Source organism: Pistacia vera, unplaced genomic scaffold (assembly GCF_008641045.1).
Source record: "Pistacia vera cultivar Batoury unplaced genomic scaffold, PisVer_v2 Contig398, whole genome shotgun sequence".
Taxonomy (NCBI): domain Eukaryota; kingdom Viridiplantae; phylum Streptophyta; class Magnoliopsida; order Sapindales; family Anacardiaceae; genus Pistacia; species Pistacia vera.
In genome coordinates this window covers 1,071,469-1,086,098 of record NW_022196221.1, presented here as the reverse complement: position 1 = coordinate 1,086,098, position 14,630 = coordinate 1,071,469, and the positions used below count along the sequence as shown (strand labels likewise).

Here is a 14,630-nt window from a genome sequence, read left to right as displayed (position 1 = left end):
AAAATATTAATTTATGGAAGCTAGTAAATTAAATAAAATCATTTAATTAAAGTTATTCATGATTAACATATAATGAGATATCTCCACCAATTTAAATACCATAAATTTAGGGATTTTTTTTTTTGGAATATCTTAATTAAATTTATAATTAATTTCCTATAAAGTTCATTAGAAAGGTTTAAAACTGATAAAACAATTGTATGAATTTTAATTTAATTAAAATTAAAATGAATTTAAACTCAAAATCAGAATGAGCTAGAAATGATTTGACTCTGAAGATCAAAATTCCACAAAAGGCAGGCCTTAGAATGAAAGACAAAGAAAAGACTTGATGGGGTATTGATTTAATTTGATTTTAGCATAAGATACAAAAATTTGAGGATTTCATAAGGCAAAACAACATGTGACGTAGCTGACTTTAACAAGTTGTGAATTTTGAATCCTTTTTATTAATTATTTATTTATATATGTAAGTTTTATTAGAAATTATTTTTCTAAATAACATTTTATAAAGGCTTGTATTATAAGAAAGTTTATGGCATCACATAATGAAAAAGTCTTTCATTGAGATGGACGTACACTCGTAAGTTGTAATAATGTCTCTTCGTGATTCACGCATCGTTTTAAAGAAGAGTTTTTCTTACGACAAATGCGAATGAAATGACGATATGATTTTCATGGAAACATTCAAATTCCGAACAATAAAACTTTTGAAGCATGATTAATAAAACTATGATAAACGTATTATGTTATTTATGTATCTTTGTAATAAAAACTTTTCACGTATAATGATGACTAATAACTACGTGAGAGAGTGACGCAGTATATCCTTTCACCAAGGTTTTTTTTTTTTTTTTGAAAGTTTCAATACTATTTCCTGAAATACTTTCAATTCAAGGTATTCACCAAGGTTTGTTTTTGAAAGTTTCGATAGTATTTCCTGAAATGCTTTCAATTCAAGGTATTTTAAACAATGTATAAGTTTTTGCACTTGAAATGTTGTCTAAAATTTGAAAAACATTTTTTCCAAAAAGCACTTTCAAACACTTTGCAGAAATTGTTGTTTAAGAGCTTTTGTAAAGAAAAGGGTTTTCCCTCAAAGCTCTTCTGCAGCACTTAAAGCCTACCCCATAAGTTGATAAGACATAGGCGTGAACAAGAACAGAAGATCTCAGCTGAAAATGAAATCTAAAGAAACGTGCATGATGGACAAGTTTGAGTGCTTAGAAAGTCTGGCCTCAGCAACAATGGAGGTGAAATGAACCTTCCGCAGAAATGCATTCATGCCTGTTTATTCTTCTAATCAAGCATGATGTAAGTCACAATCACTCACCGAGTCTTAATCGATAATCTTAAGCAGAACGAGTATACTACATCATTTATATGACCGATTATCGAGTCTTAATCAATAATCTTATATAAGATAAACGTATCACATTATTCATACAACTGTATGTCAAGTCTTACTCGATAATCTTAAGCAAGACAAGCATACCGCATTATTTGTATGACTGTCTATCTGAGTCTTAGTCGATAATTTTAAGCAAAAGAGTATACCACACCATTTATATGATCGTATAATAGAAACTCGCTGAATATATATTGATTTTTCAAATCACCAATCATGTTGGTTATTTCAAGACAGATACAAGCAAATTTTCAACGCAAATTGGAAAAATACAAATTCAATTTGATTGCAAGTTACAAAGAGATGATCCAAGTAAACCTATTTGACAAAAACTCTTTCTACCTATTCTGTTTTCAAGGCATAACCACTCCATCAGGATTTCAATTCTAAGTATTCTAATGGATGTATAAGTTTTTTCTTTCTTTCACAAGCATAGTCGACCGACCTTTCAGATTCATATACAATGATTCGAGCTGCTGGAAGTGAAAACTCCTTGGCGGCGCTTGTTTTAAGTTTCAAGGTACCAGATCCCTTGATTGTTTTAATGGAGTTGCAACCGGGTAGCAGCTTTGGCCAGGATTATATTGTATTTCTGAAACAAAAATAACAGTAGTGGACACATTGTCAGCTTTCTATGATTCTCTCATAGAACAGCAGGCTAGCCTCAGCAGTGAGAACGTCTTTTTCTGAAACACTATGAACCTCGGAATCTGAAATACAAAACCAGTGCGAAGACGGAGTCTCAAAATGTTTATCAGGATCTTCTATGCAGGAGTCAGCTCTAACACTTCTGTAAACAGTATAGTGCCCACTTCCAACTCTTCCAAAGTGTTCTACCACAGAAGAAAGACGATAAAAATAAGCTTCTGGAGGGCATGACGGGGGAAACTCATTCACCTGCTTCCATGAAATTGGACAAACAAAACATAAGACAACTTTAGAGATAAAAAATACACTCCAAATGCATCAATATGTCATCACCAAACAATTTAATTAAAAATTTGTGATGGTAATCTTTATACTAATTATAAAATTCTAGGATACATGCGTCACTAATATTTAAATATTACTAATTGATAGAAAAGAATTTGAATCAAAGTTTCATCTATGAGACAAAATCATCCATCCATGGTCAATGTAAGAGCCAAACAAGTGAACAGAATGTATGCTCATGGTACAAGAATCAATTGTTACTGGTTTATGTCATACATGGACTAATGGTATATGCAGCATGACACGACTGGTAAGCTGTTTAGATGTCTCCCAAATGTTGCTTTACAAAATTCTCAAAACTTAGTACGTAGCTCACCTCATAATTCTATTGAACCACAAATAGTTAGTTGATGTACATCCTTAAGGCATGACAACTTTTTTTTTTTTTTTTAGAAAAAGAAACTAGAAAAAATAAATGCGAAAGCTAACCTACCCCAGATACACTAATATCAGTGAAAATTCAACCAACCTTATCATCAGATTGCACGTGCATGTTTTTGCTTATGGTATTAGAACAGCCTTCAGTCTGGGGCAATTCAGATTCTCCCTGAAATGCTTTTACATGTGCATTGCCTCCAAGTTCAGCTTCAGCTGATACTTTAACATATATATTTTCTCCCACAAGTCCGTAAATGGAATTTAGCATTTTTGTATCGTATTGCATATTAATAGGGTTGGTACAAGAGCTTAGTTTTTGATGTTGCAATGTTGTTTGTCCTTTTAGCCGACTTTCTTCCAAGTCCTTGATTCCTACCCCACTTTTCATGAATGGCATGAGGTCCAAAATCAATGGAAACCGAATATGGCCCTACAATTTTCCAAAAAGTGGTTCCAACATTATGACAAACTCCTCATCCCACAATATTAACGAGGAAAACATATGAACTACAATGCTAAGAGATCACATACCCAAAGTTTGACTAGTTCTCCAAACATATTCATAGTAGCACGTTGCAGTTGAATGCATAGAATCTGCAATGCATGATCAGACTGATGAGCATGCTCATGAGACAAAGGTAATTTTGAAGATACTCGCACTCCAATAAAAGAATAAAGCACTTGTTGTTCAGAAACATTAACATATACATTTGAAAATTTAAAGAACAGAGACATTGCAACAAGTTGCAGTTTTTCTACCCAGGGTTGTGCTAATCATAAAAGAAACTGATACTCGCAGCAAAAACACATAGCAGATTACAATGGCATTCAACAATAATGTGGAGACCTAACAAAGGGACATTACAAAACATATAACCATCACATGTTTTTCTCTGCCCTAGATCATTCTGATGCTGTCAAATCCAGGCAGATTTTAGAGGACACCACACATTGTTTCCATTAAGTGAAGAACAAGGATTTCACAATAGATGTTGTGAGGTAATCAGTTTTGACTGTCAAACAGATCGTATAGATTAATTATGAACTCCTAGTCCTAGGCGGCTTCCATGACTTCCAAAAGTCCCATTTAAAACCTGAAGTGAACATTAGGTCCCATGGCAACAAATGAAAAGGTTCAGTATTCACACCTGGGGACAACGAGAAATAGTTAGTTGTTTGAGAGTGTGGGAGAAGTTATTTGACCATGGCAGTGATTGAAGATGAATAAGATTCCGACAGTCACAAGAATCTTGAGCACTACATGTCCTAAGTCTTTCAATTTCCATCTGTGTAAGAAGTCAAATTAAAACCATAAGAATAATAAATAAAGCAGTATTGCTCAAAAGAACTAGATAACCAGAATCAGATCAATGGGATGAGGTGCCCAACACAGTCAAAGAAAGCAGATGATGAATCGAACAAGAAAAAGGAGAAGCACTGCAAGAGTTGGGGCTATGTTGCTAGGGCAGCAAGAGCAACAAATCAGCGGCACAAGGTAGATCAGCCCAACATCTTAAGATCCATTAACCAAGAATCAGAAAAAATTATTAAACAGTAGAACTACCTCAGTTGCTCCCATTGCAGATAAGTACTTTATGCCAGCAATGTGCCAGCAGTGGTTGCAGCGGTAATTCTCAACTTGTTCAGCAATGACAAACTGCTTCAGGCAATCCTCCAACGTACATCCAAACATCTAGCATGACATGGCAAAAAATTAGAGTTGAAACAATTGTAATTAAAAGAAAAGAAAAGGAAAAAAAAAACAAAACAAAACTCAGAAAGAAATTGAGAATGGGCTTAAAAATAAACTAACTAAATTATTAAACCTTTGGTCACATACAATAGAGGAACCACTATGTAGCACAGGTGAAAGAGGTAAACTATGAAAAAATTGATAGTCCAATGAAATCTGCAAGAGAACCGCACACGAACCAGTTAGAATCTATTTTCAATATAACATTATTCACATATGTATATGAAAATAAGGGCAGAGTAACAAGTGTTATAAGCATTTCACTATCTGAAAGTGTTCTTTGAGTGCCACATGAACCTGAGATGAACAACTTTGACAAGTTAAAATGCTAGTAAGAATCCCATCAAATGGTCCAAAGAAGTGCTTCTGCCATCTTTCCTGCTCACTCTGGTCCTCCGACTTCTTTGGGGAAAGAATCCTAAAATTTTGAGTGGCAACAGCATCCACCAGAGAACTTTGATTTGGACTGTAGCAATCTGAAAATTCTTCCCTTAAAGAAGACAAAAGGTGAAGAAATGCTTCCGCTGCATCCTAAAGCACACAAAAAAATCACAAATCAAGCACTGATAACAATACACTAAGTTGTTGCAACATAGAAAAGACGTGACTGCACCTGCTGGCTTGTTAGATTGAAGTTTTGAACGTACAGTTCCAATGCAAGCATCACTTCCCGTGGACTTAATACAACTCTTCCTTCAGCAACTAAACATAATTCTGGATAGGAATGGATTCAAATGCAAATATTCAGAGCTACGAAAAATATAGTTGCTCTTCTCAAATTATTGATAATAATGTAATCCAGGAAAACAAAGATAAATTCTAATTTTTGACAGTGAATAGTAAGTAGATGAATGCAAGTTTTGGGTAAAGTCAGCAGAGACTAATGAAAAGCCACTAAATAGAGTTTTATAATTCAGTCAACGATGTGCCTATGACTCATCATAACTTCTTGAACTAAAGTGGTCAATCTCAGGACAAAACAGCTAGTTGAATTGCTACAATAGCGGTGAAAAAAATTATGCCTAAGAGCATAATCATTCACAAAATTTTCTTTTCACCTTCTAACAAAGCAGCCAAAGCAACCGTAAGCGGCATGTTTTCATCGTGTTCCTCACATTCCTCCATAACCTTTTGAAGAAAAGGTTTAAAGTATGTACAGCTAGCCAGAGCCTGAGAAAATTTAACAAAAACGTATTTAGAGAATCCATTCAATAACTTCTAAGCTTCATCTAAAACCACATAAATAACAAACGCCGGTCAACTAAAACATCTCTTCCAACATCAATAAAGAAACGAGGAAAATGCAACGATACTGGAACACTCGAACAACCTTGTCATCGTTTGTAATGTACCATATCATAATCATGATTTGTAAAATATAACATCATATTAATAGCATGCAATATTAAAACAAGAAAGATAAATAAATTAAATAATAGCATCAATCTGTACTATCTTTTAACTGTTGTACTCCTCATTGAATGACCTTAACAGCACAAAACTCAAGTTTATGTTAACAATTCTAATTTTTTTTTCCCTATGATTTTCTCTCAAACCAAACATAATTTAAGCAAAGAGGAAAATACCCAGTTAAAGAATCTTAATATACCTGCAAAATAACATTCAAGAAACAGTTATTTCCAACATTTTGCAAGCCAGGTGCTAAGTACACCCTCTTCTCCAAACTGGTATCTCTCTCAGTCAACCATGGAAAGCCACTAAAGTTTCCAAATTTACCATCTTTTTTTAAAGCAAAAACAAACCCAGCAGCTCCCAGAAGGCCGGCCACTGATATGTGAAACCCAGAAGCTGAAACCCATGAAAAAGCTCCATTTTTGAGACACTGAATAAACGCTTTTACACTTGAGCCTGCTTCAGTTTTCATTGCAGGAGAGGGCAAATTCAAGAGTTGTGAGTTGTAAATAAGCTTAAGAGCTTTAATAAAGAACTGAGAAGTTGAAACAATTGAAATAAAAGATTTGTAAAAGGAGAATCGGCTTCTTGTAAAAGTCCTTCTAAACTCTAATGCCTTCTTCGAAAGTGCTTTTAGTTAAGCAAAGAGTTAAATGAAATTTATCCTATTAAGTTAGGATATATTTCCGTAAACAGTAGAAATATCTCTTATCGCAAAATAGATTTTAGGTGTTAAAATAAATAAAAAATAATTTAATAATATTTACTAATTTATAACAATATAAACTTTATTAGCGATATAATATATTTATTATTTCAAAAATAATTTTATAAATCTGAAAAGACTTTACAAATCTCATCTGCTTGTTAAGTATTCATTAATAATAAGAGAATTTGTTATTTTGGAGAGATTTTATTATTATATAGTTAAACAAGCTTTGATATTTAGAATTTTGATTTTAAAAACCAAAATATATTATTATTGCCTATTATAATAATTATTATTATTTACAAAAAAATATTGAATTATTCCAAAAGTAGGTCTAAATTTTGAAAAAAATTGATGTAATTAATTTGGTTGGTGAATTGCTTTCTAAGTATCAATCAAAGTTGAAAACCAAAACCTATATATATAATTTAATTTAATTATATTGAATAAGATTTTTTAAATAATTATAATTTTTAATCCATTAAATTTAAATCTAATAACCTTCCCCTTCAAGAGCTTAATCTAAAAATAGATAAAATATCACATTCGTTACTGATAATTTCAGATGTATAGTTAAATTATTTTTTATTTTTTAAACCTGTAATTTATTTAATAGGTATATGAATTTTCTAACCTACAATTGAGAGGAATTTGATCGTTTTAGCAAAATTTTGATCAATAAATGTTTAGGGGTTGTTGATCACATAGAATTATATTAATTATGAGTTAACAACTTTATCTCACCTACATAATAATTTAATAATACTTTTGATGAGAAAACACCAGTAAGTTTTTTAGTGATAAAATATTAAATTTTGATGATTGTGATTGGTTAGAATTTTATTTAAACCTTAACCATTCAACTGCCAGTGATTGATAATGTTGTAAGGTTTAAATGATTTTAATAAATGATGATATTAACAAATAGGTGGGAAAATATTATGTTTATTTCTCTCACTCTTCTTTTCCATACACTTCCATACTTTCTCTACACATTTTCACTTCCATTATTCCATGTTTCTTTTATATTTCTAAGTTTCCCTCAACCTCAAGAGTGTTGTAATACTCTGAAAATATTATAGATAACAAAAAATCTCATATATGTTTTAATTTATGTTCTTTAATATGTTTAATAGTTATATTTTCATTTATGTTCTTGTTTTTATTTATGTACATGTTCTTCATTTATATTCATGTTATCTATTTATGTGGTTGTTTAATATTAACTAGCCCTTTTAAATGATGTTAGAATCTGTGTGATTGTACGTGTGTATGAGATAAAAAGAGGGTCTTGACCATCATTTCGACCGATCGTTGTGTTGATTGGTTTCGCTTAGGTCAAACCTTTGTATCGGACAAGTTGGTGAGCAAACACAAATTTCCAATTATCGAGGGTTTTGAACCATCGGAGAAAAGTTATCAAAGAGTGCAATTCAGGAATTGAGATTGACTAGTATTGGAAAATTATTTTCAACATATGTTCAACCTCATATTACTAATGAATTGCAAAAATTCTCAAATGTTCTCACAACCAAGAAAGAAATACAACAATTCTTGAGAATTACCAATTACATCTACTCTACTTTCCCAGATGGTATTTGGATGGAAAAAATAATATTTTAAAAATTTGTGATTGAAAACAGATAGTTAAAAAAGAGTTAGCTACTATATTAAATTATTCACTGAACATTATTTGGGTCACCTCATCTTCAACCACATTATAAATGATTTGGATCTATTTCATAATTAGCCAAGAATTCAATTCATTGGATTACTATTTTTGCTTATCAAAATGTAGTACAACTTGAGAGACAAAACTTCAAGCTGATTCTAGTGAACTCCCCACATCCCCAAAACATTGAAACAAAACTTCAACATGCAGAGGTGAAACCAAGTGAACAGTAGCAATGGCGTGAGAAATGTTGAATCTATAGAAACCAAATTTTCAACCATTTTGAGACTTAAAGACACTCGTCAAAAAAAGTAAGATCAAAGTTCTCAGACATCCAAGGAAGGATATAAGCAGCACAAGCTCTCAAAGCCTGGCGAAGGCGAAAGCTCTTAGGCCCGGTGACGCTTACAAAACTCTTTGTTCGGAACAAATTTGTCATCATCAACAATAATAACCTCAAACAAATATACACTTCACCCATAAACTGAACAAAATTGAAAACCTACATTATAAAAACTTGACAACCCCAATTATAAATTTGTACTAACTTAAATAAGTAGGCATTCCATATTGGCAACACACTGAAAACCATTAAGAGGCTCTACTTCATTTCAAGCCTCGACTAAGTTGCTATATCAAAATGACATGGTTAATATAAATTTCTAAACCTAGAAGTAACTAATCATGTTCTACGCGATAAAATGAAATAAAAAAAAGCCTGCAAATTTGCTTTTATCAACACTATAATGATATCATTCTTCTAAGTTTAGAAGATTAGACTTGTAATGAGAATACACATTCAAAAACAAGGCAAACGCACACATCCCAAAAGCAAACTAACAAATTCCCATTAACAATTAAGGTCTCAGACATCCAAGGAAGGATAAAAGCAGCATAAGCTCTCAAGCCTGGCGAAGGCGAAAGCTCTCAGGCGGCCACTGCGAATGTTTTGAGAAAAGCCTTAAAGATCATCCTCATGGACCTCAACACGATTATGACATCATATAATCAATACTTTAACCATTTTCAACATTAAATCAAAAACCAAAGCTAATTATCAACCAAAAAGAACCGAATCTTTCAGCTCTTAGTTTAAGACAAAGCCTTGAAAATCATCCACATTGACCTCAAGACAACCAATATATCATATAATCGGAATCTTACCTTTTTCATCATTAAATAAAAAACCCAAGCTAACTATCAACAAAAATAAAAAAAAATCAAATCTTTCAATTTTAGAACGTGATAAAACAACAGAATCACAGAAACCCAGATTGAAATTACATGTACCATCCTATAATGATCAGCAAGAAACCAAAGGAAAGCCTGCTGACAAAGTGATTGAGATGGAGAAAATAAATATTAGGGACTTGTTCATCCCTAGAGCACTCGTAAATCTGCTAAAGGGGCAGACGTATAGTCCCCTAACTAAACTTTCTATTATCCGAAAAATAAAAAACCCTATCCCTAAAATTATTAATAAACAAAACCAGTATCGAAGTTGGGCATATACATATTACTGAAACGACAGCGTATCAAGGATTGTGAGTTGTGACTGTGAGTGTGATGAGTATCTAGTGATTGGGTTTTCAAGAGGAAGAGGAAGAGGAAGAGAGTGGCTGGGTGGAGAGGAGAGAGGGATTGTTATATAGAGAGGAGAGAATTAGGGTTTAGGGTTTGCAGAGAATTTAGGGTTTTCGAAGATGGACGGTGGGGATTCAGTGGTGGGATTTTGATGGAACAATCTGGATCAATGGGTTTTGACTTGAGAAACGGTGGTCTGGTTTGGGCCGGGCCGGGTCTAGATGGGCTGGACTAGTTGAAGATGTTGGGTTGATTTGACCGAAATCTAATTAATCAAATTAGTGTTTGAGATTAGTGAAGATTAATCTTCTTCCTACTACAAGATGGTCAAAAAAGGGAAAGAAAAATAAAAGCAAACTCATAGACCAAATCCCTTGCTTTATGAAGAGGTAGTCTGAATTAAAAGCAGCATGCCTACATGTATTTTACTTCCCAAAACACCCCTAATGCCCATCTCAAAGTTACCATAATTAGCTATTTTTTTTGTCCTTTTGGTCATTTCACTATGTTCACTGACAAGTTACAGACTGGGTAAATTCTGTCATCCCTAAATTTTTAAAATATGACATTACCCCCAAAATCGAAAACATGTTTTGTATGAATGCAACACACTTTCGAGTTTTGACAGCCCTTTGTTTGACGGATTACTCATTTTGCTTCTCAACCTAGAAGGTAATACAAAGAGTGAAACCCTAACAAAACAACGTCACAATAATTTAAATTTTAAAAATTTATGAGTTATTTTCGTAACATAAATCAAACATACCATTAACAATAACACGACCTTACATCCCTAACTTGAGTTCCATAGATATTCTTGACGTTGACGATAATATTGAATTTCTCTAATACGAGACTCTCCTCGAACAATTCTCCTTTTTTCTCTTTAACCTACAATGGATTAAAATTAAATGGAGCAATGTTATGACACCCTAAATTTTAGGGTCTGTTTGGAAGTTTTTTTTTTCCACTAGTTTTGAGGTATTTTTAAACTATACTTCCAGATTTTTTATGCACTGGTTTTGATTGGCTCAAAACCCTCCAGAACAAGTTACGTATTTTGGAGAGTTATAAACACCCTCAAATCGGAGTGTTTTATTGGTTTTTAAATTTTATTCCCAAACACTTTATCCACTATAAAATTATCTCAATTACATTAAAAAAAAAAATCATATTATGCACGTCTTCAACTATATTAATATAAAACAATTTAAAGCAATCAGCAAAAAAAAAAAAAAAAATTATTAAAATCTCATTTCTAGATGCTTTCTTGGAGAAGTAAGTTACAATTTTTCAATAATTCTAAATGCTACAAAAAAAAAAAAAAAAAAAATGGCGGATAAGTAAGAAGTTTTATCACATTTGAAGTTATGAAATACTAATAAGTAGAAAACAAATAAGAACTCTTACCTTATAATTGAAAAAATAAAACTCCAAAGTACTGGTTAGAGTTGAGGTATTTTATAGGCATATATGTAAATTGATCATTTTAAAAACTGTTAGAACCACTAAAAATAAACTCCCAAGCACAGGTTGATTGTTTAAAAAAACCGTTACAAAAAACCGCTATGATGGTTTACCTTCAAAACCACTGTAGTGGTTTACCCTCATAACCGCTACCATAAAACTCCCAAGTGGGCCTTAGGTTACATATTAAAATTTCTTTACAATTTTTATTTTGGATCCTAAATCAAACAAACCCTTACACCAATCATCTTTTATATAATGGAGTTCCATCGACATTTCTTGATGTTGAGGGGTATATTGAATTTCTCTAAATGTATCCCCTTTCTCAAATAGTTGTCTTTTTTTTTTTTTTTAATGATCGAAGTATACGGATCAACTTGCGCTCACCTTAACATCTTCAAAACCTTGAAATTGCTTATTTCTTTTCGTCCTATGACTAACTTTATGGATGAAAACCTAATTGAGCAATGTCACAACAACTTAAATTTTAGATTTTATATTGAAATTTATTTGCAGATTATTTTTGTATCATAAATCAAATATACTCCTATCTCAACAGGATCTACTAATATAAATGGAGTTTTACCACATTTCTCGATGTTGAGGGGGAACTGAATTTCTCAAAACTTAGAGAGTTGACTGTAATAAAAAAAAACCCAATATTTAGGAACGGCTGCTTACCTTAACCAAAAACACAACAAAACATTTTCCAAGTAAACAAACAAACATTCCTGGGAAAAGTGATAAAATTAAAGTAACAAAAGCAAAATCAAAAACCCACAATCTCATCATCGTTACAGCTCATTTGAACCCAAAGACCGCCTTTTTTTTGCTTTTTTTTTTTCTTTTTCTTTTAATAATCTCTGAAAAAAACTAAAAGCTACAAGTTTCAGTATTCTCTCTTTATCTCTTGCTTTACCTGCTCATTCAACTCTTACTTGTAGTAAAAACCATTTCTTTATGGCTAATTCTAAGCCTAAGCGTGTTTATCAAACTTGGAAGGGGAGAAATGATGTGGGATTTTGTTAATGTTGAGAAATATGATCTGGTTTGGTTTTCTTTCATTGTTTTTGTGTTTTTTTGACAAGTTTCTAAGTTATAATTTTGGACTTTGAGGCTTGTGGCTTGCTTATTTTATGATAATATAGAGGTCATTGTTCTTGTAGTATTTCTTTGTGCATATTTATGATAGAGTTTGTGGGTTTTGTTAATGTGAGAAGATGATCACAGTTGTCTGTTTTATTGTTTTCATTTTTATTTATTTTTGAAGTTTGAGTTAATTTTGGCTCCTAAACTTGGGACTTGCGTTTTTTTTTCTTTCCTTTTGGCATAGCTTCTGCTATTTCGCTAAAGTTTGGTGGGTTTTGTTTGAATTGATCGGCATGGTTGGCTTTATTTATTATTATTATTCTTGTAAGTTATGAGTTATAATTTTGGCTCCTAGTTTTGTGGCTTGCTTGTTTATGATAATAGGACTTCTTGTACGTGTACATTTTTTTTTTTTGTTTTTTTTGGCTATGGTTTGCTTAGTTTATGCTAAAGTTTGGTGGCTTTTTGTTAAGGTAGTGAATTGGTATCTGGTTTCAATTTTGGCTTGTTTATTTATTAGTTTTATAATATAGTCTGAGGTTGATATGGCTAGTTGTAAAAAAAAAAAAAAAAAAAAAAAAAAAATTTCTTAAAGTGTAGTTTTTATTTATTATTTATTTTTTGTTTTCTTGAAGATGGCTATGTTTAATTTATGTTAGAGTTTTGTGGGTTTTTTAATGGTGACAGATGATCTGGGTTTGGTTGTTATTGTGTTTTCTTGATGTTGAGATGTTATGAGTTGTTGGCTTAGATTGTGGCTTATTTTTGTTTTGAATTTTGTTGTGGCAGGTGAGGTTTTGTTGCTAAGACGTAGTATTTTGTTTCTGAATTTGTTATGTTACTGTATCCTTTTTTGTCTCTGGACTTTAGCTAGTTTGATGGAATTTGTTGGATTTTTGTTTGATTGTGAAATTTTAGATGGGTCTGTTTGATGATACAGCTACTGGTTTGGTTGTAGCTTTTTGGCATTTCTTTATTGTTGTCAAATTTGGTGTTTTTTCTAACATAGTAGATGATATTGGTAGTTTTATCAGGTGTTGATTGTTTCTGCAGTTTTCAATTTATTCGAACACTTTTCATTTCAAATGCTGAGAAGTATTTGCCTAAGGAAAGATGATATGTGCTTAGCAATAGTGACGAGCAATGGAAACACATCCATTACTAAGTTTAGTAAAAAAAAGTTATTCATGGCAGAACATTATTTACTTCATTTTATAGCAGCTCTGCACATATTGAAGTGAATATCAATTCTTTACATTTTGAATTGCTCTAACACCAAAAAAAGTTTTACATCAATCATTCAGTGGCTTTTGGCTGAAGATCAGAAAATCTGTTTGCATATGTAGATGACATCTCTGTACGTGTGTACGGTTTTTTTACTATGAATGAATTGATTTGTCGATTTAGCTTTATTCCTTTTAATTTTCTGATAAGTTTCTTTCTTTGACTTCATTTTGCAGAAATTCCTCTGCAATGGAAGGCTTGTATTTGGGCCGATGCAAAGTCCTGCTGGCACGCTTTTGCTTATCCTTGTTCCTGTTGTTATCTTTTGCACAAATGTGGCAAGGAACCTTGTTCATGAAGTTTCAGCATATTGCAGGTTATGCGATTCTGGTGGTGGCAATTTTGCTCACAGTCTATGTTAGTTCTTCTCTAAGCCTTAATGTAGCTTTGGTGTTTTTTGTAATTTTTCTGATCGTAGAATTTTAGCGTTGCTTTGCTTTGAAGAATTGACTGTTGGACATCTCTTCAACTTCATATGCTCAGTTTTAAAAATTGGATAAATGGTGATAGAGAAGTATGATAAATATTGTTGATACGTCAAGACTATTTTTATCATATGATTCATTTTTTCTCTCACTTTCAAAATCATGCAGCCCTTTGAATGAGATTCTAGTTTTCCTTTTCACTTTGTGCCTGATGCCCTTATCTGTTCGTGTCACCATATAATTGCTTATGATCATGTTCTATCTTTTTTTTTTTTTTTTTCTAATGTTTGTGGTTTTAAGCAACCATTCAACTGTAATCCCTTAGTTGGTCATGATAGGTGCTGCTGCTGCTGTTTCTACTTCAGCCCAAGACCCAGGCATTGTTCCCCGCATTTACATCCACCAGAAGAAGAAGTAGTGGCGAGTCTTCAGCCTCAGTTGATACCATGAAAAAC

General features: G+C 32.3%; 2 protein-coding genes and 2 non-coding genes across 5 annotated transcripts; 1 reads left to right on the top strand and 3 right to left on the bottom strand.

The window, feature by feature from the left end:
• Window positions 1-1,593: 1,593 nt before the first annotated feature.
• LOC116141374 (ubiquitin carboxyl-terminal hydrolase 27) lies at window positions 1,594-6,560 on the bottom strand. 2 transcript variants are annotated; one of them, XM_031426885.1, is made up of 10 exons: window positions 6,142-6,560; window positions 5,591-5,702; window positions 5,146-5,246; window positions 4,830-5,063; window positions 4,620-4,688; window positions 4,344-4,472; window positions 3,928-4,065; window positions 3,311-3,373; window positions 2,871-3,209; window positions 1,594-2,305 (listed from the first exon to the last, which is right to left on the bottom strand). In XM_031426885.1, the coding sequence occupies exons 1-10, from the start codon at window positions 6,415-6,417 to the stop codon at window positions 2,033-2,035; spliced, it is 1,734 nt and encodes a 577-aa protein (XP_031282745.1). In that variant the 5' UTR covers window positions 6,418-6,560; the 3' UTR covers window positions 1,594-2,032. The 2 variants fall into 2 exon arrangements, with proteins under 2 accessions (XP_031282745.1, XP_031282746.1); XM_031426886.1 differs by lacking the exon at window positions 2,871-3,209.
• A 2,627-nt stretch (window positions 6,561-9,187) lies between these two features.
• Window positions 9,188-9,309, bottom strand: LOC116141423. The gene has a single exon (XR_004129791.1). It is a non-coding gene; the product is annotated as a small nucleolar RNA SNORD14 (small nucleolar RNA).
• A 299-nt stretch (window positions 9,310-9,608) lies between these two features.
• On the bottom strand, window positions 9,609-9,715 carry LOC116141427. The gene has a single exon (XR_004129795.1). It is a non-coding gene; the product is annotated as a small nucleolar RNA snoR99 (small nucleolar RNA).
• A 2,562-nt stretch (window positions 9,716-12,277) lies between these two features.
• LOC116141326 (protein S-acyltransferase 8-like) lies at window positions 12,278-14,622 on the top strand. Its single transcript, XM_031426845.1, has 3 exons — window positions 12,278-12,388; window positions 13,927-14,107; window positions 14,514-14,622. The coding sequence occupies exons 1-3, from the start codon at window positions 12,338-12,340 to the stop codon at window positions 14,591-14,593; spliced, it is 312 nt and encodes a 103-aa protein (XP_031282705.1). The 5' UTR covers window positions 12,278-12,337; the 3' UTR covers window positions 14,594-14,622.
• The last annotated feature ends 8 nt before the right edge of the window (window positions 14,623-14,630 follow it).